We start from the raw sequence: 25,909 nt of genomic DNA on the forward strand, positions 1-25,909 counted from the left end.
AGCAGAGGACCATGAGATGAACCCACAGTAGAATGAAGATTTCATTGCCAACCTTCGTGCATGTGCGCGTGTCCAGCCCACAGAACGTCGTGTCCAAGATCGTTTAACCCACGCCGCCGAGGATTTAACCTGCACTCCCAACGACGGCGCAGCTAAAACGTAGGCAAAACACTTTAACGCCACGAAAAGACGTCGATTCAGGGTTTAGGCGACTTTGGTGTTGTTCTCTTCGTGAAGTTGGATCGCCGACCGGACGGACGCATGACGAGCTGGTTTGGCCACACGCAGACGGTCGCGAGCATCTCGAAGAGCGTGTCGACGGTCGCGGGCGGGATCATCTGCCTCGAGTCCAACGTCACGAGCTTCATGAAGAAGGTTCGTGGCAGCGTGCCAGCCTTGGCTCATGATGGGCGTCGCAGGTCATTTACTACGAAGGCTTCTTCCAGCGCATGCACGACAAGCTTCCCGATGGTATGGCTGGCGTATATGGCTTCGTACATGCAGCTCAGACCATGTCTTCCGTACTAGAGCTCAACTATGCAGCCAAGAAGCTCATCCGAAGGTGCTACGAGTACCGCGAGGCGATTCGCGACGAGCTCCAGTACGCCGTTCTGAGCGAATCTGTATTGTGCAATGACCTTTTGCGCCTAGGTCCAGCGTCGCCTACGTGGCAGATGCAGGTCGATCGGTGTCCTACTTCCAGCTCTAATGTTGTGGACGTAGGTCGATGGCTCATTGGCATGGAAGATTGGAATACAAAGATGGAGAAGCGCTTGGGGCAGATCACAGAGCTTGTGATCCTCGCCAACAGGTAATAGTCGTAGTACTCGTAGCAAGAGCATTCTGTGCACGCGTGCGTACCTTCTGCCTACTGTAGCTTGCTCATGGAATACATGCTCACGGGCGAAATCGGTGCCAAAGGCGCGGAAGATGACCTAAGCCTTTACGTGCATGGCATTACAAACTCGATTGTGCTCCAAGACGACGCACTCTTCAAAGACTCGCTGAACAAATCCAAGCCCAACTCGACGACGGCGTCCCCGCGGGACCAGCCGCCACCATCAAAGGTCTTTGCCGAGACGGCGCCGCCGACGCTGGCACCGCCGCCCGTACCGCTGTCAAGGGACGACGTCGATGACAGTGTTGACGACGACGACCGCTTCAACCCCTTCAACGCGGCGCACGAAGCGTACTTTGCAGCGCCGATGCCGATTCCAAAACGCGTGCAACCGGTTGAGACGTCGACGCCGTCGCCAGCCGGATCCGCAACGTCGCACTCGTACAGCGACTATTGTCACCTCGACGAAGAGTACGCAGCGACGCTGAGCGAGATGCGGTCGTTTCCACCCACGATGCACCGGGGCACGCTGAGTGCGGCTAAGAAGCAGCCAGCACCCGCGCGCAAGCCGCCGGTGTACGACCTGACCATGTCGTTCGACTTTCAGAAAGAGCGCGCGCACAACCCGTTTGTTCGAGACCCCGTACGTGCAGGCGGTGAGTACCACCACCTTGACCTTCTTCTTAGGGCGTCGCTACCATCGACGAGATCGACGACACCCATGGCACGACTGCACTGGTAGAGCAATTCCGAGACGCAAAGAAAGAGTAACATGCATGCATCCCGTCGTGTTTCTTCGATACACTACTTGTACCAGGACGGACGGCCGTCAATAAAAAATATACATCGGCAACGACGCGGGGTCGCACCGCTTCAATGGAAGAAGGTCACGGGCCGACGACTACTCCGAGTGAACGCGAAAGTGGGCCGAGCAGAGGCCCTGTCGGCGGCACGGCTTCATGCACCCGGGCTCGGCACAGCGTTTGCCGCCACCGTGCGTCGCGCAAAAGCCGCCACCACGGTCGTTGCGCATGCAACCGGCCACGCCGCAGAGACGCGACCCGCCGTGGAGCGCGCAAAAGTCGCCGCGCTGAGTGCCCTTGTCGCAGCCTTCAAACAGACAGCGCTTGCCGCCGCCGTGCGATCGGCAGTAGCCACCACCCTGCGAGCTGCGGTCGCAGCCCTCAAAGAGGCAGCGCGGACCGCCACCGTGGGCCTTGCAGAGCATGTTGGATTGCGCGGCGCGTTCACAGCCATCGACTTCGCAGCGCTTGCCACCGCCGTGCTTGATGCAGAGGTTGCCGCCCTGGCTGCTCTTGTTGCAGCCGTCGACAGCGCAGCGGCGGCCGCCGCCGTGGGCGATGCAGAGGCCATGCGAGCGGGAGCGTTTTTGGCAGCCTTCCATCTTGCAGAGGCGGCGGTTCTTGCCCGAGAGACAGTCTTCGTCTTCGGTGCTATGGTCCATGGACTGCTGGTTGAGCGCGACAAAGCCAGTCGGGGGCGTGAGCTTGACATCGGAGAGGAAGTCGTCGCTGTCGTCATCGAACGACGACGACAAAAGGGCCTCCAACGGGCCGTCGTCCAGGAGGTTGAGCGTCAAGACACCGCCATCGACATCTTCGATCGTAGCGGGCGGTTGGCTTTCGGCGGCAGCGTCGTGTTCGTTCAAGAAGCTCATCAGAATCGACATTTCCGAGTTGTCGAAGCCTTCGTTGACGTCAAAAGACGCATCCTCGATGTCGTCTTCGAGAGCCACGTCGAGCAGGTCCTGAAAGGTGCCGATGTCGACGTTCGGGTCGCGCGGCGACACCGAGGCGCTGGTTGGCGCCTGCACCGGCGCGTAGTTCATGGTCTGCGACGGGTAGAACGACATGACCGGCTGCGCGTCGTAGCCGTAGCCAGGGCCAGGGTACATCATGCTGTCCGTGACGACTTCATACTGCTGGGGCTTCTGGTAGCTCATCATGGCCGGGCTGGGCGCCATGGCGTAGCGCGCCATGTCTTTGTTCATGGCAGCCTGGAACATCGCCTGCGGGTTCATCATGGGGAAGCCGCCGAGCGGCGCGGTCTCGATCGGCCGGCACATCGTGCTTGGTGGTTGGGGCTCTCGAGGCGGATTTCGTAGTGACCGCCCAAAATTTAACACCTTCTGTTTCTATGCAGCCTCGCAGGCGGCGTCTCATTGGCTGAAACTCGGAGTCGTGCCCGCGCACTGGCCCCATACCGATTTATGGCCAATCAAAAGGCATGAAATCTGGTCTAAAAATAGGTCGGCCCGGCCTTTCGAACGCTGCGCACGCTCATCCTCTTCTTGCGACGGCGCCTGGCGAAGGTGGCTGCAATAAAATAAACTGTGCAAAAAAACAAAAATGACGTCAGCAATTCCAGTGATTGGTGTGGTGGTGCTGCGGTCGGAGGTCGGACGCGGACTGTACCGATCGCAGCGCTTCCATCTTTATGAATCTCGTGCACCAGTCATCATCACCCACGTCTCTATACGGCCTACTGGACGTCGCGGTCCCGACGAGCCAGGCCAGCTGCCGACGTGCGGTCTTTCGACGACCGCCTAAAGGCTGAGCATCTGATGATGGATTGCAATCAAATCCTATACGATGGCGAGAGCAATTGATAATTATGCGTTGGCTATTCATCGTGCGCTGAACCACGGCAGATTGGGTCACTGCATGTGGCAGGTGGAGACGCATGTCGCGGCGGCGCTAATGGACCTGGCGTGCGAGGAGTCGCCCTGGATCCAATGACCATCTTCGGCATCAAATTAATTTTGACATCGGTTCCAGAAATAATCTTGAAGATGCGTTCGTCGCGGAAAAGACGCATCGACGAGCCCCCTTGATAGTCCCTTGATGGCGCCCAATGCCACGCAGACACATCAAGACCAACGAGGTGCAGCCGCCTGTGGGCAGTACGTATCAGCATCAACATATACATGTAGTATGTCTGCATGTACGTACCGGTAGTACCAGTTTAGTACACGCTCATGAGTGCGTTGGTCGCGGAGTCGAATGCCACGTGCCACGCGATTGGCTGAAATGGCCGCCTCCGGCTATCGTGTTTGGCCCGCGATCGGTGCAGCGGTGCGCGTCGTCAGCCTGGTTCTGTGCAGACTCCTCAAGGCCCTGAAGAGGCCTCTTGAGTCAAGGTGTCCGTGTCGAGGTGGGACATACACTTTATGTGATCTGGCCGTGCAAGAAACGTCCCTTCCTGCACCGGAGCACCCTCAATCGAGGAGGTTTTATGCCACTTGTATTTGTCCTGGTGTTGACCCTGCCTCTTGTGCCAAAGAATCGCAAGGCTACAATTGTAGAGGTAATGAGCACCGTTGCAGGGCACACGAAGCAATCGCCTGTGATGGACCCGCCAGCTTCAACAATTGCATCTTCAAGCACGCGTTCATTGGTCAGTATTAGCCAATCCCAGAAATGAATCTGTCTTATTGGCTTGAATTGTATCTTCAATAGCTTTACGCCTTGGCTTCACGATGAGCACTCAAAAGTATATTGTTTATCAACATCACCACTTGGGAATAGAGTCGACTTAAGCTTATCGCTTCATGTAGAGAAGAGTACTGGGCACCACAACGTACGGTTCTGCGCTTCTGGTGGGAGCCAGAGTTGCAGAACGTTTGTCATACCAATCGTAGTACCTGATCAATGGTACCAGTACCTGGTAGCAATAGGAGCACCAACATGACGCAGATACATCGTTCCAGCTGTCGGACAGGTCTCAGATAGACAGCTGTGTACATGTACACATAGTATGGGCTCAGGGGTTTGAGCTTGCTCAGTTTGCCTCTGCCTCGACTCAGAATAATGTCAAAGGCCGTTTAACTGCCTTTCTTGGACACCGTCGTGAATGGAGCGCATATCACGAGTGGTTCTACTTAACATAAATTGAGGCTCTCAAGTAGGGGCAAAAATATAAGATGCAGACTTTCGTGTTAGCTGTATACAGCAAGCAGGACTATAAGCCTCACCGTTATAGATAGTGTACAAAATGTCGAAGTGCATAACATGTATCGGCAGCAACCTCAAAGCTTCAAGGTTGCACCACTTCAATGGAAAACTGCGCGCACATTTAGTCGGCATGCCGCCAATGGGCTGAACATCGACCGTTGCGGCGGCATGGCTTTATACAACCAGGCTCGGCACAGCGCTTGCCGCCACCGTGCGTCGCGCAAAAGCCACCACCACGGTCGTTGCGCATGCAACCGGCCACGCCGCAGAGACGCGACCCGCCGTGGAGCGCGCAAAAGTCGCCGCGCTGAGTGCCCTTGTCGCAGCCTTCAAACAGACAGCGCTTGCCACCGCCGTGTGACCGGCAGTAACCGCTGCCTTGTGAACTGCGGTCGCAGCCCTCAAAGAGGCAGCGCGGACCGCCACCGTGGGCCTTGCAGAGCATGTTGGATTGCGCGGCGCGTTCACAGCCATCGACTTCGCAGCGCTTGCCACCGCCGTGCTTGATGCAGAGGTTGCCGCCCTGGCTGCTCTTGTTGCAGCCGTCGACAGCGCAGCGGCGGCCGCCGCCGTGGGCGATGCAGAGGCCATGCGAGCGGGAGCGTTTTTGGCAGCCTTCCATCTTGCAGAGGCGGCGGTTCTTGCCCGAGAGACAGTCTTCGGCTTCAAGGCGCGCTTCAATCGCGGGCTCGATGTAGCCGGCTGGCGGCATTAGTTGGATTTTGTCGATGGACGTGTCGGTCGTTTCGTTGTCAAGCATCTTGTCGATTTCGGTGTCGTCGAGAAGGTTGAGCGTGATGACACCGTCGTCTTCGACGTCGATCGGGGCGGCGTGCACGGTCGCCTCTTGCTCGGCGAGGAACCCGTACAGGATCTCCATCTCCGAGGAGTCGAAGGCCGTATCGTTTGCACAGGCCATGGCCTCCTCGTGGTCAAGCGTGTAGGCCACGAGGTCCTCGAAGGTGCCGCAGTCGATATTGAGCTCGTCGGCCTTTTGGATGGACGGTAGTGGCGTGGGCTTCAGACCGCCGTGCTGAGTCAAGACCTTGGCGTCTAGCGGAGTCAAAATCTTCGCGTCTTGCGGAGTCAAGACATTGGCGTCGAACGGGCGGAAGATGCGCTGCTGGAAGGGATGCGCGACGTGGTAGTTAAGCACCGACGGGCCAGCCATGGTTTCAGCTGGGCGACACATGAGAGCGATCTGGGGGCGAGTTTGCGTCTGCTGTTTTCGAAGCAAATATTGGAATGAGGAAGTGGAAGGTTTTTTACTACCGTCGCTGTTCGCGGATTGGTTGAGGTTTTATACATTTTTGTATTCATGTTTGTATGAATTTATAAAAAGTGCACGTCCGCGCGTGGATTGGCTGGCTTTAAATTCGCCAGAAACTCTATTTTAAACTATTTTAATTTGCCGTGCCGTATTTTTATTGCGAAAGGTCGCGCGATCGAGGGGGCTCGGCTAGGTGATGATGATAACGCATACACATCAGCGGCCTCGGTCAACGCTTCCTGTAGACAAGTTTGCGCACGGCCGCATCCTGCGGATCTCATTTTTGGCCTCGTGATTGAGCGTATCCCGCTAACCATGAACGCTTTGCAGCCGCGGAAAGGGCGAAACCCCTGTGCCAGGGCTTGGGGTGCATATCCGGTTGTCCAACAGGCATCTCATGGAAAAGTGCCTCTTGGGTCGTGAAACCCACAGAAGCGCAGAGCGCAGAGCGTTTTATTTAAGAAAATAGACAGAGTTATCACGGTTGATGCGCCGCTCGCAGCTGGTCGAGACGCAGCGCGGTCAGAATCTAAGTCGCGTGTTCTCATGAGATGGCCAAGAACCAGGCAACGTACCGATTCCAAAAGGCGGTCTGTGGCAAGGCCACACAGCTTGTTGCCACAGTGGGCATCTTCGAGCAGCGAGTAGCTTCGCTCAAGGCTGTCGTCCTACAATGAGAGTTTCCGCCAAGAACTCGAGGGGTTGCGAGGCGTACGAGCGTCTTAACGGCCTTGGCTGGCATCTGCACGGGCTTGGCACAACCGCAGGACTGAATCAGCACCTTCTTGCCCAACGTTGGCGTCACAAATCTAGGCGAGAGTAGCAGCTACACAAGCATTCGCGGTGATAAGTCATCTCTGGTGGATGCCGCATCGTACGGTAGGACCCGTCCACTTGCTTCGCGCGACGAGCTCCGAGACGACGTTGCAGCCATAGCCGATGCCAACAACCACATCCGCTTCAAACGCTGCGATGCGCGACGCTACGACGTCCGCATTTCTACAAAAGAAGGAGCTGAGAACGCGCAAAGGAGCGTGGGACAGCGAACCGTGCCGTGGAGAAGTCGGTGATTTCGGTCAGGAGTTTCGAGATCACCTTCCACAAACGCTCGAACGAGTTGCACAGAGCAAGAGGAAAACGTACCGACACGAGCATGAGAGCGATGAAGCCCAGAGACACGATGGAGAGGTACGCTGCAGGCATGTCGTTGTACCAATAGTCGAGTGCGACGGCAGCGAGCAGCGAGCTAGCGCCACGAATACAAATAAATTACCACATGCAAGTCGCCAACGGCAGCGTACACTGCAACGCCGAGAAAGATCATGATGGCGCCCACGACCATGAAGACAGCATTGGGCTGGCCGCGCCGCGGCAGCACGTACGTGCCGGGCACGAACGAGTCGATCACGCACGCCTCCTTCAAGAGGCTGGGCAGCGAGCCGGCCTCACTCCTACGGCGCGCGCATGAGCTGTCGCTCGCTGTAGCATCGAAGTACGTACGGCTGTCGGCTCTCTACGCAGAAGACGCGGACGCGCTTGTGCAGCTCGGGTGCTAAGACGTCGGCCATACTGGCTTGCAGCTTGGGTAGTGGCAAGGTGCTACCATGATTCACGGTTCGAAACCTGATTTCGAAGTTGCTGTGAGCACCCATGGCAGCAATCTCTGTGTTTGAGTGTGTCGACCCGAAGTTCGAAGGCACGACCTTCGAAATCGAATCCCGACGTTGATTATCCGGGTGCCGGATAAGCGAAGGAAGGGGCACACGGTGCCTGGGATGCGCGCTCCACAGGTTCGGGACGCAAAAACGGTCGTTGATTGGCTGAATACCGACGTTGAGGTGGAGACTCGCGCGTGGCTTGACGTGTGACATACACCAGCGGCGGTTGACGAAACGAAGGATACGTAAACGGTTTGGCGCCATGGAATGGCGGCCGTGCCTCCACGCGCCGCCCCAGCACAGAGACAAGGACCAGTGTTAACTACGACCGCCCCAGCGGGCAAGAGCCATCAGTGTGGTGATGGCTCTCTGGACGTCGTGGGCTGTATCGCGAGCATCAGGCAATACGCAGGGCGTCGATCGAAGGGACACCACCAGGCATCGCCTGGTCACATGCGGTCCAGCGGTCGGACAGCGCCCCTTCGAACCTTTCTTCCGTGAGCGTGTCGTGCTGATATCCAGCTATATGCACCGGTATATCATTTTCAAGCACTGGGAATTTGCCGGTGCCAGTGTGTATCATTTTTTCAGCGAACTTCTCGAGTCATTTTAAGGAGGTCAAACCGCAAGCAACTGCAACACAACAACATTATCGTGAGCACGTCGGACAGGACCATTATTGCGATGTCGGGCGCGTAGTGTAGTACTTACGACAAGGTGTTCACACCAAAATGTCCGACTATGATTACCCGGAACGAGCTATCCTCTGTAGCAAGTGTCGGCGCCACCACGTTTGGAGGCGCACCGCCGCAGCGCGGGCCCACAACCGCTTTCGTCGGCGCCACCATTCCTGGATGGCAGTGGCGGATGCCCGCTCCCACATTTCTCGGAGTGCCGTTCGACGACAGAGTGCTTCGATTTCATCCCGAAGCGTCCAGAGCCGTGCTCGCGCGCGCTTGGCTCGAAATGCTTGCTGAACGACAAGCGCTGCTGCGTGCAGTCGCTCTCTTCGACGCTGAGCGCGCCGCGTCACGACACAGATAAACGACGTCCACTTGAAGTGCTTCTGAAGCGTGCGTGCGGCATAGTTGTGCACATAGTGTCGCCGCGATTCAAGGGCCGCCTTGGCAAGGCGCTGACGATACCAGCACTGCAGCCGCACAGCAGCGCGCTCGCATCGGCGCCTTTCCATGCGGTGGTCGCCGGCCATCCGACGCGCACCGGCCGTTCGAATGCAGCGTGTTATGAGCCGCGCCGACTTGTTGCGTTTTTGATACCGGGCATTGCGCGTTCGGAAGAGCCTTGCACGAATGAAACGCTGGACCTTTCGCGCGGCGGCGAGATATTTACAGTAGCGAGCTTTGCGCACAGCGAATCGACGAGCGCAGTGACTGCGCCACGCCCGTTGGATGTGAAGCACAGCTTCATAACGACGACGTCGTGCCAGCGCATACCGCACGTAGAGACTGCGCATCCATGCGTGTAGCGTGACCTGAGCAGCGAGCACTTCAAGGGATTGTTCGTGCGCCGAGCGATCACGCCACTGAGCGAGGTAGTAGCGCACACGACTGCGCACATGCGTTCGGAGCAAGAGAGTGACTCTGTGCGTGCCTTTTCTAACAACATATTTGTCAGAAGTCGTTCGATCCCGTTCAAAAGACGTAATACGTTGTAAAGAAGCGGTGGACACGGTCTTGAACCTGTGCCCAGCGCACTTGGACCTCCCACCGGTGAAAGCGATCGTAGAGCAGCCGAAGGCGCAGACGCATAAAAATCGTCTGTAGATGTCATGTTAGAGCGACACTCGACGTTACCGATGAAGAGGGTTACCTGGAAACGACGGACCGCCAACGGGATGCGCTGCGCGGCCGCCACCATGAGTGCTTGGACGGAGCATTGATCCCGGGCCCACTCTTGGGCGTGCCAAACTACACACGGCAAGACATATTGGTCATGGTATTGCGTACCTATCCAAGCGATGCTTACCAGCGCGATCGAGTTGCGATTGAAGCTTGCGGCGGCGATCGAGCTCCTTTTGAAAGTGGTTGGCGGGCGCAGCGGTGGGCCAGGCCTTCAAACAGCGCGGGGTATGCAACCGCTGCTGGATGGACGTCTACGCAGGATCCGAATCCATCACGTGCCAACATCAAGATCACGATCGTACCAATGTTCCTTGAGCCTGTCGAGTTTCGTGTGGCGTCACGGCTTCGTGCGCCTACATGCGTGTCTCAACGGAATATGACGTGGCAGCGCGTACGGCTTCGAAAAGTGCAATGGCCATTTCTACAGCCGCTTTTGATTGGTTCGTTGGATCCGGCCTGTCGTGGCGCCACACACTGGCGCATGTGGTCCGAAAGACGACGAGGCTCCAGATAGCGTCGTAGACGGTAGACGGCGTCATGGTGTGAGTTTGGAGCAACTGCAAGTAGGCTCGCTCATCGGCGGGTGTGAGCAACCCTGATACATTCCATCCTGGCGTACCCGCAGCCGTAGCCACGAGCCGGCTGAAGCATGTCGAGACGTACGCCACGACGCTCTTCGTAGCAGCGCCGCACGCTTGGTCGAGAGTAAAAAGCTCATCGACGGACATGTCGAGGACGCGAAGGAGCTGCTCCTGATCAAAGAGGCCAGCAATGTCCGGGTTGAGGAGCAGTCGAATGTCGGTGACGTCGCAAGGCTCTTGCAGTGGAACCTGGTCGATGGGGCAGTAATTCGTCAAAAAGCGAGCGCGGCGGGACGAGAGCGGTGTGAGGCGAACAGGAGTGGACCTTGCTTGCGCGAGCGAACGGTACTGAAAGAGATACTTCTGGTCCGGGAAGACCGACTCGAGGACCGCGTCGACGGACGACGCACGCACGTGGCCCATCGCACGCTTGGTATCATGGGAGGATGCATGTTCTTGGTCCCACGCTAGGCCTGGCTTCTTTGCCCGTGTTGCGTCGGGAGTCATCTTGGCGGAGATTGCATGTCGAGGTGTTACGATTGGACGCAGCTGACGACAGTAGGTCATCGCCTCGGCCTTCGGGGGCCGCTTGGCCATGCTGCCGTCCGCGCTGTTCGAAGTTCCACCTACTTGGTTATTTTTGGAGCCAATGACGGTCGCCGTTTGCGCCGCCGTTGAAATGGAACCCGTGGCTTTTCCAGCGCAATCGAACGCACTAACGTAATAGTAGGATTGCAATGCCTCGTCCGAGTGGTGCCAGAGCCGCATCCCACGGCGCGGGCAGAAATAGCCAGGTTTGAAGGCAAGCGTGAGGTTATGAATACGGGTTGTTGAGCTCAAGACCGACCTGCGTGCGTGGTACGTCCATAGATCGGCGGCCGCGATGACGTCGTGGCATCTGGAACTTCAACACACGGACCCTACATCAGGCGCCTTCGCTTGGACGACCAAGGTCCGGTGGCTGGCCGTTTCAGGCGCCGAGTACTTTTTCGATCCTCCATCACAGGTACTGGTAGCTGAATTGTGATGGATCGTATTACAACGACCTCTTGCCACTTCCTGGTCCATGGAACGAAGTGGGCAGTGGATCCGACGCTGGTATCTCGGGCACTTCTGAAGCAGAAGGCGTACCGCCTACGACGTACTACTCCTTTGTGCTTCTTGCAGGATACATCGCTTGGGTTGCACTCGCTTTTCAACCGTAGTTCAGAGATACCGCTTCGATTTTCAGCGGTCGTGTCGGGTTTCGCACGTTCCAACGAGGATGACCCGTACCATAGACTAGTTAGTGCATACGTGGTGCGTTCGAAATATTATAAATTAATTCAAGATGGGTCGCAGTGCAGATTCTAGCAAAATTTCCTCGGCGCCGTATTGCCTCATGTGTACGTGCACCAGGATTTCGTTGAAGTGGTGCAACTAAACGCAAGCCAATCGCAAGCAACGAGCGGGCAAGTCCCTCGATGCAGGCACTGCCCGCGTATCTCCCAGGAGTCGACTCTTGCGTGGACAGGCGACACACGTGCACGCCGCCGGTGCTGCTATCCGTCGTCGTTGCGCCCATCATCGTCGGGTGTGTTATGCTCGCCCTCTCATCGCGGTCGCACGATGGGGCCAGTAGTCGCTATCATGTGCGCTTGCACGCTGCGATGCGAGCTGATAGCCTCTTATAGACGATGACAAGATGCAAACCCGACGTCGATAAGTATCCATTTCGTGCTATTTCCTTGCTTTTGCCCAACCTTCAAGACCTCGTCGGGCGAATCGCTCGTGCCTCGTGCCGTCCAGATCGACGACGCTGACGTTTCCGTGAGGTGCGCATGCACCCGACTGTATGTCGTTCGCTTTGCTGTGATGCTCCAAGATCGCAAACAAGACGAGTATTTGAGTAAATGCGTCACGACGGCCTTGTCCTACTGCGGGGCAACTGCACTTCAAGAAACGGGCAGCGGGAGGGAGATTCCTTCCAGACGCAAGTGTTGCGACGGTATCTTGCGAGTCGCCCACCAAGCTGTGCACGGCTTTCGAAAGCTGCCGAGTCGCATTTCCATATCCGGGTGTTTCGGACCGAGATCCGATATTTCACTTTTGCATTTCCCAAGTCGTACATCATCATCAGTATGCCCATCAAGGTCCGCGCCGACAGCTACGGTGACGACGACACGTCGATCGCTTCGTCGTCGTCGTCGTCCGCGTCGCCATCCCGGTGCTTCTACACGGCTCGCGCCTACGACGCCGCGCCCAAGCCCAAGGTGAACAAGACGTGCCTCTACCGGACAGGCAAGTGCAACAACGCCCGCCACGTCAAGCCTAACGGGTCGCTCCACAAAATGTGCACGTACCACCGGTCCAAGGCCAACGAGAACCAGCGCCGGCTCGACCAGAAGAAGAAGGACGCAGGCTTCCACCGGCGCGAGCGCATCTCGGCCTTCAAGGTCAAGGGCGTCCTGCAGCCAAAGAAAGGGTCGGCAGCAGCCATCTCGAAACCAGCTTCGCTGTTTACGCTGCCGCCGCTGCCGGAGGACTACATGCCCGACGTCATGATTCCGTACCTCCTCGAGCACTACCATGCGCTCGCTATGGCCACGGACGACAGCACCGACGACGGAATCCTGCGCGTCTAACATCCCGCGCATCGTCTTCTTCTCTCCTGCCATAGTATTTAGTTTTAGTAGTTTTGTATTGCGCTGCAGTCGTTGTTTATAGTAAGTAGATCGTTTCTGTAGGTTTAGTCGTTGGTCCTGTCTCATTTATTCGCCAAGTGTACGCCATTTGAACGTGTGTCTTTGTGTTGCTTTTACGACCCAGAGCACCACACCCGGTGCGCCAGCCGAACGAGGCAGTCGGGCACACCGTCGTCCTACCGTTCATTTCAGCACGCAAATAGAATCTCAAGGACGCACCACAAAAAGCGCCTGCACGGCAGCCTCGTCCGTGAGCGACAGTACACGACGGACAAACGCAGTCGTGTCCAGTTGAAACGCGCCACCGGTAAGCACGTAGGCGCCTTCAATGCCCAGCCGTGCCTTGGCGATCGTCCGCAACAGCACGTCGAGCACCAAGCACACATCGGCCGTCGTCAAACCCCAGAGCCCGAGCTCAAACGCAATGTCGTCAATGATTTCCTCATCGTCCGATGACGAGGCGCACAGCTCCGAGAGCGACAAAAGCCTCGAGCGCGCGAGGACCAGCGTCGCAGCTGCGGCCTTGGGCGCCGGCGCGCAGATACAGTCGGCGCCAAGAAAGTCATCGAGGACGGCAATCGCTGTTGGGACATGGCCGCAGAGAGCGTTCGCGGCGCGAACAAACGCCAAGAGCTTTGGCCATTGGCGTGGCCAGCGGTGAAAGAGCTTGCGTGGGAAACGCAGGGCGCGCAAATGCATACCGACAAGCGCGTCCTGGGCATCGAGTAGCCGCAGCAAGCACGTACGGAGGACGACAAAGTCACTAAAGCCACGGTCAATGGACCACGACGCGGCCGCGTCATGCACGTGGAGCGTGTACGTGCTACTATTAGTGCAAAGCACGATCGACGGTGGGTCAAGGTCAATCGTGCGCATGCTAGTGGAATGGAAAGAAGATGCACGCAGAGCGACAATGCGCTTTTGCTGTGGAAGGAAGAGGCCCAACATGATGGCAGCCACGATAAACGAGCCACCGAAATGGCCCCGTGATGGGTTTCGCGCAACGAGGACGCGGCGCCCGTCTTATTTCACCGAACGTTGAAGGTCGGCGACGTATGGTGCCCTAGCCCTATCTCACTCGCCACCATTGGCGAGGTGGCGCTTCGATTTTAAAGCCAATGGCGGAGATCGTGCCATCGGAAAGGCAATAGGAGAGTTGGAACGCAGGGAATTGTATTGGCAAGGTATAGGCGGCGCTTGGTCTTCCAGGGAACCTCTCTCAACGCGTCGATGGTGCAGCCATGAGCGCAGCTATCACCTGAAACGCATGAATTGAGATGTAATCAACGTACGATGTAGGAAGCTTCAAGTTTATTGCCGGAGATCGCAATGATGGAGGTACGCACGACGAGCAACTGGGGCCCTTCCCGGCACGAGTGTGTGTGGCAGTGTTCCCAAGCGAGTGGGCGTTTAGTACCTTCAAGTATCCAAAAGACCAGTACTTGATGCCGGTAGCCACGAGCCAAGTGTATGGTAGGTCCAGCAAAACTGGTTTCTCGTCGTCGGACGAACTTGCGACCAGCTCCATGGCCAGACGCTTCTCGCATGTGCTGCATGGAAACCTCGGATCGAAGAACTGCCAGTTCAACGTCAGCAATTGTTGATTGCGCCGCACACATTGTCACAGGGCACAAGAGCTCGTCATTATCGGGCACTCGACAACCTTGTCCTGCACTCGAGCGTCCTGCGCCAAACTGGCAGATACAGTCTGTGCTTGTCCCCTAATATGTGCACTTATCGTCATCCATTATCATACTGTAAAGAAAAAGTCGTGTGAAGATTGGTGCCAACATTGCAACCGCCCGCTTCTTTGCCGCGCCCCGTTTTCTAGGCCGCACCAAGATAACGTTGCCGATCGTCCTGCACCGCGACCTCCAGTCGTTGACACCGCCTCAGTCGCTGGCGTCTCTCGAGGACCTCAACAAACTGCGTGCTTTGCCACCAACGGCAAAGCTTGGCAGGCCTTCACACAGCGTGTCGTCATAGGCCTTACCCGCGGCCACAACCGCCCCGGAAGACTACACAAGAGCAAGACGAGCCCCCTTGCCGCCGCCTGCGCAAGCCACGGCCCGGCGAGCGAATGAAGAAGGAGATTGCTAGTCTCTACGCTCAAAGTATGCGAACGCTTGTAAAAACGAAGATAACGCGAAACACGTTCATATATATCGGTGTAAATTAGCGGGATTTTCGAAGCCATGGGTACGGCGCATAGAATGGCTGGAAGGGCCCGTCGTCGAGAAATGCGACGTCGCCATTGTGTCGAATAAGAAGATCCACCGCATCAGCGGCGCTTGGCCGATCGATTGGGTCCTTGGCCATGCACTGGTGGGCAAGGTTGCGGTACCAGTCGGGGCAGTTGGGGCGGAGCGCCGGTCGCAGTGCATTGTCGACGATGTCCAGAAGCAGGCTGTTGCGACAACGGTCGTCCGGGCCAAACGGCGGGACGCCCGTGTCCAAGTAGCACAAGATCACGCCGAACGCATACATGTCGGCCGCCGGCGTCTCGTTGCGGTAGTCTTCGTACAGCTCTGGCGCCCAGTAGTACGGCTCGCCCTCAAAGTACATGCGGCTAAACGTTGGGTCTTCGTGGTACAAGGATCCGCCAAAATCGGAGAGCTTGATCTCTTCGTTCGAGGTCACATAGATTTTGTTGGGGTGGAGCTGGCCGTGCACAAGCCCGTGCTCGTGGATCATGTCGAGGCCCATCGCGACAGCCAGCGCGATGTCGAGCGTCGACGGATTCAAGCCCGTTGGGCGGCCAGCGCTGCGATACGCGAGGTACTGTGAGAGGCGGTAGCCATCGACCCACTCGGTCACGATCTTCGGTCGGTCCGGGTTGGCGTCGATGATGCCATGGACGGCGACAGTGTACGGTGACCGCAAGCTACGATAGCAATCCTGAGTGACGCTGCGTTCACGCCGATTGGTACCTATAGGCCTTGCGCATGCTGGCGAGATACGTCGGGCGAGGCACGTTGTTGATGGTTCGGACTGTCACGGGTTTGCTCTTGTACAGCGCGCGATCGACGCGGCCGTGGGCGTCGTGGCCAATGGTCTCGAGCATCTGGAGCTTCGCGCAGTCGATCGAGCCATCCGATGCATGTAGTGGTGACGGGGGTAGCACGTCCGGGTCGACGTCCTTCTCGCCCTCGGGCTCGGCAGCGTCCGACCAGCACGGCGCAGAATGGCGGAGCCCCATGAATAATGATCAAATGACGCCTTCCGCCAATGACATTGATGTGCGACATGAGGCAGTAGCCAATCACAGCCTGCGGTGTGAGATCTAAATTTTAGCCGGCTTTGGAGAAACAGGGTGGATGCCAGACCTCTTGCTTTTGCGACGGCGCAAAAGAAGTGCCCCTCGAACTCGATGTCATTGCTAGTCAGCGTGTGTGTTTCTCTCGTTCTCGCTACGCACAAGGCCGGTCGGGAGCCGCTCGTGACCATTTTTGTCGATGAACCATCATCTATCAGTCCAATGCGCTCGTAACGATATGCGCTGGCCACCCATCGTTGACAGTGAGTCAATGAATTTGCCGCTGCGTATTGATTATTCTACTACTGTATGAACGAGGACCCAGATAGATGACAAAAACAAAAGACAATAGGGAGGGTGTGGGGCGTATATATTGGTGTGTAGAGAATGGTTCGGCACGCACATTACAGCACGTCGGTTCATCCCAGGATTGATCATGCAAGATATGCAAGGACGGAGCTGCCCCAGCACCCGAGAAGCGCAGCACGTTGAGCTGCACGTTGCTGGTCAGACCAGTTCACCAAGATTCTGCGTACGACCTTGGCACCTCCAATCACTGCCGAGAAAACAATCGAATTATAGCCAATCACGAAGATGGCTGTCACATCAAGAAGATCCGAACGAACGACAGCATGGACCAAGAGCAGCGGGGAAAGAAGCTCTACTCGTACCCGATCCTCAAGCTGCATGAGATCGTCGCGAGCCTTCGCAGCCTCAACATCGCCTTCGTGGAGGACGACCTCCGCAGCTGCCAGCCCGACGCGGTACGGCGACTCTGACCTGCGTGGTCCATCATGCGGCCGTAGCTGCGCAAGATCCTCGAGGAGTTCATCCGCAACACCATGGGCATCGGCCGAGACGAGATGAGCCAGCCAGCGCTGGTCGGGCTCAGTGAGCTCACAGTCCAGCTGCACAGCGGCTCCGTGGGCGAGATCACGTACTTCCGGACGATCTCCCGGCTCTTGGCGACGGCGGGCTTGCGGGACTTCCGATGGGACGACGTGTACAAGCCGACGCTGAAGCGCTACCGTCGCATCTTAAGCGCATTGATCAACTTTACTCGGTTCCGCTACGAGCGCTGGGCCCGAGTCGGTCAGAACGAGGACAAGCTTGTAAGCGCTGCCTGTCTCGTCTTCATGATCACAAGGAATGTTATAGGTCCGGATTCGCGCAGAGCGTCAAACCGCCGAAGAAGAGAACGCTACGTTGCGACGACAGCTTGTGGATCTGCAGTTCGTCGAGCTGTAGTTGAGGCCAGTCGAACGATTTGATACGGCGTAGAAGCGAGCAGAGTGCCGAAGCGGAAGCGCTCCAAAATGCCATGGATGAGTCCTCGGCGCTCGAAGACGAGATCTACACGCTGAACAAGCGCCAAGCTGTCGTACGTCATGAGAATACTGGGCTCAAGGCCCAATGCAGTCACCTGCGCGACGAATACGTACGTACTCCTGTCTATTCCCAGGTTGCAGAAGAGTGCATGAAGACCTTTACTGTAGGCGTCGCTGCGCATCGATATCTCGGAAGCCAAGGCCTCCGTGAACAAGCTGGAGTCAAAAATCGTCAACTCGCCGGCTCGGTTCAAATCGGTACCTTCAGACAGGACCAATGTCCTTTCGCCACGAACGATCTAACTGGCCTTGTGTAGGACATTGGAGACATATCCGTCAAGGTCGACGCCGCCAAAGAAGAGCTGGCGCTCTTGGAAGCACGTACAACCGAGCTCGACAGTATCTACGATGCGTTCGCCCGTGCGGACCAGGTCAGTACCGCTTGCGTGCCATCTTGCATACCACCGCCTAGATGCATGTACGCATGTAGGAAACCAACGCGGCGGTGGATTTGATGCACGAGACCGAAGTCGAAAGCCAGAGCTGTCGGAACGAGAAGAAAAACATCAAGGCGCAGCACCACGAGATCGAAAGCACTTTTCACAAAACCAAGCAAGCGGTGGCCCACCACGCAGTTCGTTGACGAGCGAGTCGCCAGAAGCGTTTGCTGCAACGCGCGCTATGTTTGTAGCGCTTGCACAAGCTTGTGCTGCAGCGCAACAGTCAACTAGAACAGTACAAGATGCAGCATTCGACCAAGCTCCAGGCTGCCGACAACGTACACGCTCTTCGTTTCCAACGAGTTGCTTCATTTTGACTAGGCCTTGGCGTCTGCGACGACTGAGCTCAAAGACTTCCTCAAGACGAATCGCGCCATGGAGCAGAGCACCCAAACCACGAGCAATGCGACGCATGAGCTCAAACGCCATGTATCGTGTTTCCATCACTCGAAAAGATCGTACAATTGAACAACTCGTAGGCGTCCCGCGAGGAAAGCGTGTTCAGGCGCCGCATGCAGGAAGTGGACGAGGCAAACAAAGACCACTGTCTGCGATTCATGACATGAATGGCGCTTAGGCTTTTGAAAAGCTGGACTTGCAGGTCAAGGTCTACAGTCGAACTGTTTTCAGCGCGCTGCCCTTGCCAGCGTCGTAGGCGCCCTCTTCGACATCCCATCCGCGGACGCGAGAAATCATCAACATGACTTGTGCTTCCATTCGTGATCGCGGAGATACTCCGGCGCGGCAGCACCTCGTTGCGGTGCCTGAAGTAGTACACAAAACGGCTTGTTGACGCGGGACGCCCTCTCTACTGTGCGCCATCATCGTCATGGTACCACCACCAAGGCGAGCTCTTCAACGTGGGCTATGATTGGCTCCCGCTGGATTCTTGAAGCCACTGGCCGAAAGATCTTGTGGCTACGGGCAACGGACAACGTGGTGCAGCGTCCCAGCACGACGAGCTTGTACTTGCGCGGAGCGATAGGTGCATCGACACGCCGTGCGCATGGCACCGCGTCAAGGACCTCCCGACCGACGCAGTCTGCTCCGGACCGCAACCGGCGCGATGAATCCAGTACGGATACAGTGGATTTAACCGGCAGGTCAAGCTGGGAACGGGAGTGACTGGTCATTTTGGGAAACGAAAGATCGAAGCCAAGATGCAGTTCGTCCGCGCCGGTCGCCGCAGCAAGCACACGCTCGTGCTCCTCCGCCACGGTGAGAGCGAGTGGAACAAACTCAACAAGTTCACGGGCTGGTACGACGTGGCGCTGAGCGCCAAGGGCCACGAAGAGGCCAAGGCCGCGGGCCAGCTCATCAAGGACGCCAACCTCAAGTTTGACGTCGCGTACACGTCGTACCTCAAGCGCGCGATCCGCACCTTGTGGCATGTGCTTGAAGAGAGCAACCAGATGTACATCCCGGTCGAGCACCGCTGGCGCCTCAACGAACGTCACTACGGCCTCCTCACGGGCCTCGACAAGAACGAGACGGTCCAGAAGCACGGCAAGGAGCAGGTGCTTGTGTGGCGCCGCAGCTACGACATTCCGCCGCCGCAGCTCACGACGGACAACGAGTACTACCCGGGCCACGACCGTCGCTACAGCGGTTTGGACACGAAGGACTTGCCGCTCAGCGAGTCGCTCAAGATGACGGCCGAGCGTGTCATGCCGACGTGGCGTGAGGAGATTGAGCCGAGCATCCGTGCGGGCAAGAACGTTGTGATTGCGGCCCACGGCAACAGCTTGCGCGCGCTTGTTATGGAGCTCGACAACATTTCTAAGGACGAGATCACGGATCTCAACATCCCGACCGGCATCCCGCTTGTCTACCACTTGGACGACAACCTGAAGCCGATTCCGCACAAGGACGCAATCGCGCCCCTCAGCGGCTACTACCTGGGCAACCAAGATGAAATCCGCCAGCGCATCCTTGGCGTCAAGAACCAAACCAAGTAACTAATACGATCCAAGTACCGTGAACACGACCATAGTAGATGCACATTACTTGTCACCAGCACGGCTACGTCGTTGCCAGTACATGAATCAGTTCCTCGCAACTACCAGCTACGTAGTTTCCATATGCAGTGACACCATGCTGCCATGCTTCCGCGATGCTGTGCAACGCGGAGGTCCTTGATGAACAACTGCATTGTGGGTGTAGAAGCAGCGTCATCGAATTGGGCTGTGGCATGACCAAGGCAGAGGCACTCTGCTTAGAGGTCGATTAACAAGCCACGAGCTTTCCTCTCTGGGGACAAACTAGCCATCCAAAGCCTCACGCTTGCCGACAGAATAAGAAGACGACGACGCTCCCGGCGACAAGAACCTCCCTGTTCCCGACCCGTCAGGCCAGTGCCGCTTGGACTGACAGAATTTTAGCCAATCGGATGGCGTTTAAAACGAGTGGCAGCCACTTTGCCTTTGGTCGAGAGTTCAGAAATAAAATACGTCAATTCAAAACAGTGCTTCTCTCTAAATAATATCACGTGATATGTATGTGCTTCACGATAACGCAATTAAATACGATTCGAAGAAGCAAAATATTATCCGAACTGCCCATCTTGGCGGCGATGTTTCTCATTCTGCATTTTGCGTCTTTCAAGGCAAGTGTCTTGAGGAGCATCTTCATTCGTATTGAACATTGTATGGCTTTCGAAGACAACGATGATAAACAGCTCCCTCTACTGAATTCTAATCTGTGGAAATGCTGCAATCCGGAATCACTATATTGCACCACTGAGTCTTCAATAGTCCATATCAAACTCATTTACATAGAAACCCTGTTGCGATGATGCAAACAAACTTCTCTGAGGCTTGAACCAACTAGCCGTGAAGGCAAGATATACACTATCACCCATAATGTGAGCAACACATAAACTTAGTCTAGCTTCATGTGTAGGAACGAAGGGTATGATGTCTATTTCCATTGGTCCGTGTTCTAGATCCGCGTTATCGCGATGATATTTTTTCAATGGTCTGACCCTTCAACTACAATTTATTCTATGTCTTAATATCTGCTTCCCATCACTCCACGCCGGCAGTATTTTTGATCCCGCTGAAAAGTTGGATCTTATTGTGACTGAACCAGTACTTTTTACGGAAGCAATAACATTCAGCGATTCCTACGGATGCGGCCGTTGTCATGTACGGTCGTATCAACAATGTCTTGCTGACATCTATATTGCTATTCGGTACTCGTAGGTATTTTATACAAAAATGAGCGATGATTACAAATCTATGCACCACTCTGAATGCATATTACCCTTTGCGAGTCATGTTGAGACATACACCTGTGTTTATGAAGCTCATTTGTACATACATTATTAGTAGTTTCAAAAAGATTGATGATACTTCTATGGATTCCCCTTCTAGAAGCCCCATGTGGCAATGTAGAAGATCCGTTAGATATCTGACTTTTATTTATTGGCGATGAGGATTGTTATTTACAGACCTGTTCTGAACGACAATTATGTGGAAGTATAACATGCATCACCATCTGAGCCAACTCCTCTTATTGCATTCTTGCATTTTTCATTGGAAAGCTAAGGAGTAAAACTAACAACTCACTGAACTCAGCTGAAGAGACATAATTTCTGTGTTATCATCATGAGGCTTTCTCTGCATATATGTCTGCTTTTACATATATATTTCTGCTGTATTCGACTATGGAACCAAGAGCGAATGATTACAAATCTATGCACCACTCTGAATGCATATTACCCTTTGCGAGTCATGTTGAGACATACACCTGTGTTTATGAAGCTCTTATCCTACTATATTTTGTCCTTGGCGATGAGGATTGTTATTTACAGACCTGTTCTGAACGACAATCATGTGGAAGTATAACATGCATCACCATCTGAGCCAATACTCTTCCTTCACGTATTTCTAAGCACTCGATTCTTGATAGTATAACAATTTCCACAAAACTAAAGACTTTTTCCCGAAATCAAATTGTCCCCTGTACACTGACTTTTGCTAACGCTGTGAGGAGCGCGGTATAGCGGCTTGAACATTACGGGTCCTTCACGAACATAATCAACGCATCAGTGAGTATCACAACTTGTGTACACACAGTTACTCTGATCAAGTATGGGCTCTGAGAGCCTGAGCGACGGCTTGTGCGGTCGGTCGTTGCGTTGGATCCGCAGACAAGCATGATGCCACAAGCTCACGATACCAATTAGGGCAACCGTCGGACAAGGCCGGCATCAAAACGCCGTTGGCAATGGCTATTTGAATTCGCATGTACGTGAGCCCTTGGCGGAACGCTTCGGTGTACGGCGGCTCCCATGTCGAGAGCTCGACAAGGAGAACGCCCAGTGAATAGACGTTGGCGGCACTGGTCGCCGCGTCGATCTCGCAGGTCAAGATCTCAGGCGCCCAGAAGAAGGACTCGCTTTTGTTGGTGCACATGGTCATCGTCGCGCACGAGGCATCTAAACCTAACGTCACGTCCGAGAGTTTGATGTCGCCTTTGCTGTTAAGGAGCACGTTTCGCGGTTGGAGGTGCTCGTAGACCAAGTGGATGCCATGGAGCTCGGTGAGGCCATCGGCTACAGCGACGGCAATGCTCACAAGTGACGGGTCCAATGCTGGCCGTTCCTTGTTCGCGCGGCGCTTTCGCTCGACAAGCTGCTCGACCGAGCCACCGTCCATGAACTCAGTCACGAGCCATGGCGTGCTCGAGAGCGGGTTCGTAACGCCGACAAGGGCGACGATGTAGCTTGAGCCGAGTCTGCAAGCGTGCGAACATTAGATCTCAACGTCATGGCCGAGCAAACATGGGTGTACCTGTGCACCTTGAGTGCGTAGCGACAAAACTCGTCCGAGAGCTTTTCGTCCAGCGTGCGCACGGCGACGGCGCGGCCGCGGAAATCAGCTCGTACCACAGGCCCGCGACCGCCGTCGCCAATCGTGCCCAGTACCGTGAGCTCGGACGCCGCTATGACGGGCAGCGCCGACGCCGCAGCGACGGGTAGCTCGACGTCGGGCCGCTCGTTCGAGGTATCCTTGCTGTCGACGAGTGGGTCCGCGAGCGCTACTGCGTCTGCGGACGTACAGCAGTGCGTCGATCCACTGGCGCCCATGCCACTGCCGCCTTTCTTCGTTGTTGTTGAAATGGGTCAATTTAAATTTTAATGAGCAGAGCTCGCTGGAAAGCCGACTTTCTTCGTTGTGCACTTGGTTTCAGCAAACGACCCAACCTCGAAACAACTCATGCCAATCGAATCGTCCATGCCAATAACCTTGACGCGATCCCACTCTTTTCCGCGACGACGGTGGCGAGGCATGCTGGACTACGTACCCTAATAGCTCGTCCATGAAGACCCTCTAAGACGACACGTTCTGTCTTTGGAACGATCGACAACTTTACCGTTGTCGAGCAACGCTCCTGCGTGCATTTTGACCAATGAGCGGGTCCGAGATAAAAACAGTGCTCGACCTGTTTTAAACAGGGGACAATAATACCACGGGTTGTTGACCGGATGCCCACAAGCGTGCCATCGCCGCCGGTGCCAATGACGACGCGCCGAAGCGCCGCGCCCGACAGCAACAAGGAGGCGCATATCGCGGCGCTGAGTCCTCTCGACACTGCGAGTAGGCTCGCACGCGACTTGGCCTTTCTCAAGCAGCGTCGTCGTAGGCGCCAACGACGACGGCCCGACCGCCCAGGTCCCGCCGCCAACGGCCGAGGCCGCGCCGCGCGTGTCGCCGACGCACCCGCTTCTGCGCAAGTCGTCGTCCAACTTTGGCCGCGAGAAGATCCTCGGACGGTACACCGTCACAGACGCCAACCTCATGTGCAGTGAGATCCTCGACCAAATGAACGCCAAGCTGAGCGGCAGCATGGCCGACGCCAAGCCTCCAGGTAAAATGGCTTCTTCTGCGTGCGATAAATCCAGCTGGCGGTGTAGTTGCCATCAACTGGGACGACGTTGCCGCCAAGATGGCGTCCAAGCACAAATTGCAGTGGCGGCCTCGGTACCGTACGACGCCCACGGCAATATGCCTTGACGTCCCTGCATTAGCGCTTGCCAAGAGCTCTGGAAGTTTCTCGCCTACGAAGACGTGCCGCCGCATGGAATGGACCTCTCGGGCGCCGCGTCAGACAGCGACGACGACGCGCTCGCGCCCGACTCGGACGTAGAGGACCTCGGCGCGACGGCTGAGATCTTGGAGCACAAGCGCGCAGGTCGACTCTTTTTCTTGACAAGTTGGTCATCTATCGATGCTTCTATAGCCTTCAAGCTCAACGACAAGACCGAGAAGATCCAGCCGGTGATGCAGACCAAGGGCCTTTTTGAGAACGTGGGCGCCAAGCCCCGCGTGACACCGTCGCCCAAGCCCGTCAAGCCGACACCTGACGCCGAGCCGCTGCGCCTGTACCCGACGTACCACCCCAACGGGTACGAGAAGCGACCACGGGCCGAGACGGACGAAGCCAGAGGCAGCTACGCGCCGCTGCATGTGGTCGCAGAGCAATTCCTAAAGCGCCGCAAGCTCGAGACGTTTGCTGCGCAGAAGAGCACGATGCCCGTAAAGCAGCTGCTGTCGCTGCCGCCGCAGGTGCCGCCGCGGCCCGTGCCCGCGTCTGGCGCGTTCGACTACTTCAAGGACCTCTACGTCGAGCGCTCAGTGACAGATATTCACGTTCTGCAGCAGCTCTTCCAGGGTGCATCACCCGCCGTTTTGGCCAAGTGCCAGCAGCTCGCGATGCAGGACCTCGAGCGCTTCCAGCGCGAGTGCCTTCGCTATCGCTTGTATGAGAAAGCTCGTCTTACGACGGGATCGCCGCAGAATCTTCAGCACCAAGAGCAAGAACAGCGCCAGCAGCAGTTCCAACAGCAGCAGCAACAACAACAGCAGCAGCAGCAACAACAACAACAACATCAACAGCAGCAACGGCAGCAGCAGCAACAACACCAGCAGTACCAGCATCAACACTCGAATCAGCAGCAAGTCCCCCAAAAACCGGCCCCGTCCAAGCAACCCGCACACAAGCAGCCGGCACCGAAGAAGCCATCTCAGAAGCAACCAACGCCAAAGCTGCAACATCACCCGTCGCAGGTCCAGTATGCCCCGTACGGCCCGCAGCACCAGCATCAGCAGCGACAAGCGCAGTACGCGCAGCAGCAGCGAGGACACCATCCGCACCCAACGACCCCGTCAGCTCAACACCAAGCGACTCTGCACTACCAGCACCATCTGCAGCAGCAGCAGCAACAACAGCAGCAGCAGCCACAACATGGCGCGAATCCGAATGCATAACGAAGTCGTCCTCATGTGCACCGGTAAATCAAAGCTGGTAACTTGCGGTCCATGTGCTTTGTCGTATCTCGACAGTCTGGGTCTTGACACGAAACAAAGGAGCAAAGTGCGTTAAGATTATGTTGGAATGCCTACTTGCCATACGTGTTGGAGGCCCAGACCGGACGGCAGCCCGGGTCGTAGATGACAAAGTTGCCGTCGTCCTGCATGATGGCGCAAAAGTCCTTTTGGTCGACGGGAAACATGTCAGGGATCCACGAAGCAATGTCTTCGTTGACGTCGTACACGACGACTTGACCCGTGTTGAGGATCTGCAGCACTTGGCCAGCATACTCAGCGTCGGCCACATCGCTGTAGCCCGAGTTGGCCGACCACGTCACCTTGTTCGTTGCCCTGTTGATGACGCGGAAGTCACCGGTCGTCGAAAAGTTGGCCACGTGCGATAACGTACGCGACACGAGCTGGAACGGGTAGGGGACCGTCCAGTTGGTTGGGAACCGAGCGACGCGGTTGGTCTTGTCGCTGTTGGAGCAAATGCTGGCGGCCACTTGGCTTGTGCACACCGCGCAGCACGCAGCGTACGCGGTCGGCGCCAACGAAAGCGCGGCGCAAGCGAGGAGAGCGGAAATCTTCATCGAGGAAATTGGATTCTGGGGACAGACGTCGTAACTCGGTCGTTGAAGG

General features: G+C 56.3%; 16 protein-coding genes across 16 annotated transcripts; 7 read left to right on the plus strand and 9 right to left on the minus strand.

The window, feature by feature from the left end:
• Window positions 1-261: 261 nt before the first annotated feature.
• On the plus strand, window positions 262-1,625 carry SPRG_00404 (hypothetical protein; the record flags this gene model as incomplete). The annotated part of the gene is made up of 7 exons (XM_012338503.1): window positions 262-375; window positions 420-471; window positions 529-601; window positions 652-680; window positions 724-811; window positions 878-1,481; window positions 1,526-1,625. 7 exons carry the CDS (start codon window positions 262-264, stop codon window positions 1,607-1,609), a joined length of 1,044 nt encoding a protein of 347 aa, XP_012193893.1. The 3' UTR covers window positions 1,610-1,625.
• SPRG_00405 (hypothetical protein) lies at window positions 1,602-2,961 on the minus strand. The gene is made up of 2 exons (XM_012338504.1): window positions 2,021-2,961; window positions 1,602-1,948 (listed from the first exon to the last, which is right to left on the minus strand). Exons 1-2 carry the CDS (start codon window positions 2,922-2,924, stop codon window positions 1,740-1,742), a joined length of 1,113 nt encoding a protein of 370 aa, XP_012193894.1. The 5' UTR covers window positions 2,925-2,961; the 3' UTR covers window positions 1,602-1,739.
• Window positions 2,962-4,763: 1,802 nt separating this feature from the next.
• On the minus strand, window positions 4,764-5,983 carry SPRG_00406 (hypothetical protein; the record flags this gene model as incomplete). The annotated part of the gene is made up of 2 exons (XM_012338505.1): window positions 4,764-5,830; window positions 5,906-5,983. The coding sequence occupies 2 exons, from the start codon at window positions 5,981-5,983 to the stop codon at window positions 4,934-4,936; spliced, it is 975 nt and encodes a 324-aa protein (XP_012193895.1). The 3' UTR covers window positions 4,764-4,933.
• A 494-nt stretch (window positions 5,984-6,477) lies between these two features.
• SPRG_00407 (hypothetical protein) lies at window positions 6,478-7,696 on the minus strand. The gene is made up of 8 exons (XM_012338506.1): window positions 7,583-7,696; window positions 7,384-7,533; window positions 7,226-7,328; window positions 7,131-7,177; window positions 6,961-7,081; window positions 6,798-6,908; window positions 6,658-6,750; window positions 6,478-6,611 (listed from the first exon to the last, which is right to left on the minus strand). Exons 1-8 carry the CDS (start codon window positions 7,648-7,650, stop codon window positions 6,561-6,563), a joined length of 744 nt encoding a protein of 247 aa, XP_012193896.1. The 5' UTR covers window positions 7,651-7,696; the 3' UTR covers window positions 6,478-6,560.
• Window positions 7,697-8,101: 405 nt separating this feature from the next.
• Window positions 8,102-8,353, plus strand: SPRG_18796 (hypothetical protein; the record flags this gene model as incomplete). The annotated part of the gene is made up of 2 exons (XM_012338628.1): window positions 8,102-8,274; window positions 8,332-8,353. 2 exons carry the CDS (start codon window positions 8,102-8,104, stop codon window positions 8,351-8,353), a joined length of 195 nt encoding a protein of 64 aa, XP_012194018.1.
• A 132-nt stretch (window positions 8,354-8,485) lies between these two features.
• Window positions 8,486-8,794, minus strand: SPRG_18797 (hypothetical protein; the record flags this gene model as incomplete). Its single annotated transcript, XM_012338629.1, has 1 exon — window positions 8,486-8,794. A coding segment is annotated over one exon (309 nt), but the record flags the coding sequence as incomplete, so codon positions are not given.
• Window positions 8,795-9,392: 598 nt separating this feature from the next.
• Window positions 9,393-10,606, minus strand: SPRG_00408 (hypothetical protein; the record flags this gene model as incomplete). Its single annotated transcript, XM_012338507.1, has 6 exons — window positions 9,393-9,518; window positions 9,571-9,668; window positions 9,727-9,853; window positions 9,905-9,955; window positions 9,998-10,023; window positions 10,222-10,606. The coding sequence occupies 6 exons, from the start codon at window positions 10,604-10,606 to the stop codon at window positions 9,393-9,395; spliced, it is 813 nt and encodes a 270-aa protein (XP_012193897.1).
• A 1,608-nt stretch (window positions 10,607-12,214) lies between these two features.
• Window positions 12,215-12,964, plus strand: SPRG_00409 (hypothetical protein). Its single transcript, XM_012338508.1, has one exon. The coding sequence runs from the start codon at window positions 12,304-12,306 to the stop codon at window positions 12,805-12,807; it is 504 nt and encodes a 167-aa protein (XP_012193898.1). The 5' UTR covers window positions 12,215-12,303; the 3' UTR covers window positions 12,808-12,964.
• Window positions 12,882-13,743, minus strand: SPRG_00410 (hypothetical protein; the record flags this gene model as incomplete). Its single annotated transcript, XM_012338509.1, has 2 exons — window positions 12,882-13,043; window positions 13,087-13,743. 2 exons carry the CDS (start codon window positions 13,741-13,743, stop codon window positions 12,981-12,983), a joined length of 720 nt encoding a protein of 239 aa, XP_012193899.1. The 3' UTR covers window positions 12,882-12,980.
• A 1,290-nt stretch (window positions 13,744-15,033) lies between these two features.
• On the minus strand, window positions 15,034-16,066 carry SPRG_00411 (serine/threonine protein kinase; the record flags this gene model as incomplete). The annotated part of the gene is made up of 2 exons (XM_012338510.1): window positions 15,034-15,751; window positions 15,798-16,066. The coding sequence occupies 2 exons, from the start codon at window positions 16,064-16,066 to the stop codon at window positions 15,043-15,045; spliced, it is 978 nt and encodes a 325-aa protein (XP_012193900.1). The 3' UTR covers window positions 15,034-15,042.
• A 671-nt stretch (window positions 16,067-16,737) lies between these two features.
• SPRG_00412 (hypothetical protein) lies at window positions 16,738-17,754 on the plus strand (the record flags this gene model as incomplete). The annotated part of the gene is made up of 5 exons (XM_012338511.1): window positions 16,738-16,887; window positions 16,930-17,235; window positions 17,282-17,355; window positions 17,405-17,561; window positions 17,620-17,754. Exons 1-5 carry the CDS (start codon window positions 16,756-16,758, stop codon window positions 17,752-17,754), a joined length of 804 nt encoding a protein of 267 aa, XP_012193901.1. The 5' UTR covers window positions 16,738-16,755.
• A 439-nt stretch (window positions 17,755-18,193) lies between these two features.
• On the plus strand, window positions 18,194-18,493 carry SPRG_18798 (hypothetical protein; the record flags this gene model as incomplete). The annotated part of the gene is made up of 3 exons (XM_012338630.1): window positions 18,194-18,229; window positions 18,273-18,380; window positions 18,431-18,493. Coding segments are annotated over 3 exons (207 nt in total), but the record flags the coding sequence as incomplete, so codon positions are not given.
• Window positions 18,494-19,087: 594 nt separating this feature from the next.
• On the plus strand, window positions 19,088-19,952 carry SPRG_00413 (hypothetical protein). The gene has a single exon (XM_012338512.1). It carries the CDS (start codon window positions 19,112-19,114, stop codon window positions 19,907-19,909), a length of 798 nt encoding a protein of 265 aa, XP_012193902.1. The 5' UTR covers window positions 19,088-19,111; the 3' UTR covers window positions 19,910-19,952.
• Window positions 19,953-21,968: 2,016 nt separating this feature from the next.
• SPRG_00414 (STE/STE20 protein kinase) lies at window positions 21,969-23,069 on the minus strand (the record flags this gene model as incomplete). Its single annotated transcript, XM_012338513.1, has 3 exons — window positions 22,748-23,069; window positions 22,172-22,691; window positions 21,969-21,977 (listed from the first exon to the last, which is right to left on the minus strand). Exons 1-3 carry the CDS (start codon window positions 23,041-23,043, stop codon window positions 21,969-21,971), a joined length of 825 nt encoding a protein of 274 aa, XP_012193903.1. The 5' UTR covers window positions 23,044-23,069.
• A 355-nt stretch (window positions 23,070-23,424) lies between these two features.
• On the plus strand, window positions 23,425-25,273 carry SPRG_00415 (hypothetical protein). Its single transcript, XM_012338514.1, has 5 exons — window positions 23,425-23,554; window positions 23,601-23,825; window positions 23,872-23,938; window positions 23,986-24,149; window positions 24,198-25,273. The coding sequence occupies exons 1-5, from the start codon at window positions 23,443-23,445 to the stop codon at window positions 25,223-25,225; spliced, it is 1,596 nt and encodes a 531-aa protein (XP_012193904.1). The 5' UTR covers window positions 23,425-23,442; the 3' UTR covers window positions 25,226-25,273.
• Window positions 25,274-25,333: 60 nt separating this feature from the next.
• Window positions 25,334-25,860, minus strand: SPRG_00416 (hypothetical protein; the record flags this gene model as incomplete). The annotated part of the gene is made up of 1 exon (XM_012338515.1): window positions 25,334-25,860. One exon carries the CDS (start codon window positions 25,858-25,860, stop codon window positions 25,357-25,359), a length of 504 nt encoding a protein of 167 aa, XP_012193905.1. The 3' UTR covers window positions 25,334-25,356.
• Window positions 25,861-25,909: the final 49 nt, after the last annotated feature.

The sequence above is a fragment of the Saprolegnia parasitica genome (assembly GCF_000151545.1).
Source record: "Saprolegnia parasitica CBS 223.65 unplaced genomic scaffold supercont2.1, whole genome shotgun sequence".
NCBI lineage: Eukaryota > Oomycota > Saprolegniomycetes > Saprolegniales > Saprolegniaceae > Saprolegnia > Saprolegnia parasitica.

Bases quoted from the DNA above. Each gene is read 5' to 3' on its own strand.
- SPRG_00405 (XM_012338504.1), bottom strand. From the start codon at position 2,924: ATGTGCCGGCCGATCGAGACCGCGCCGCTCGGCGGCTTCCCCATGATG. The intron at 1,949-2,020 runs GCTGCGACCGCA...GTCTGTTTGAAG, and splicing joins TCCGCGCTGCCTCTTTGAGG to GCTGCGACAAGGGCACTCAG.
- SPRG_00407 (XM_012338506.1), bottom strand. From the start codon at position 7,650: ATGGCCGACGTCTTAGCACCCGAGCTGCACAAGCGCGTCCGCGTCTTC. The intron at 7,082-7,130 runs GTTCGCTGTCCC...CTTCTTTTGTAG, and splicing joins ACCGACTTCTCCACGGCACG to AAATGCGGACGTCGTAGCGT. The intron at 6,909-6,960 runs GTACGATGCGGC...ATGCTTGTGTAG, and splicing joins GCAAGTGGACGGGTCCTACC to CTGCTACTCTCGCCTAGATT.
- SPRG_00409 (XM_012338508.1), top strand. From the start codon at position 12,304: ATGCCCATCAAGGTCCGCGCCGACAGCTACGGTGACGACGACACGTCG.
- SPRG_00413 (XM_012338512.1), top strand. From the start codon at position 19,112: ATGCAGTTCGTCCGCGCCGGTCGCCGCAGCAAGCACACGCTCGTGCTC.
- SPRG_00415 (XM_012338514.1), top strand. From the start codon at position 23,443: ATGCCCACAAGCGTGCCATCGCCGCCGGTGCCAATGACGACGCGCCGA. The intron at 23,826-23,871 runs GTAAAATGGCTT...CTGGCGGTGTAG, and splicing joins GGCCGACGCCAAGCCTCCAG to TTGCCATCAACTGGGACGAC. The intron at 23,939-23,985 runs GTACCGTACGAC...TCCCTGCATTAG, and splicing joins AAATTGCAGTGGCGGCCTCG to CGCTTGCCAAGAGCTCTGGA.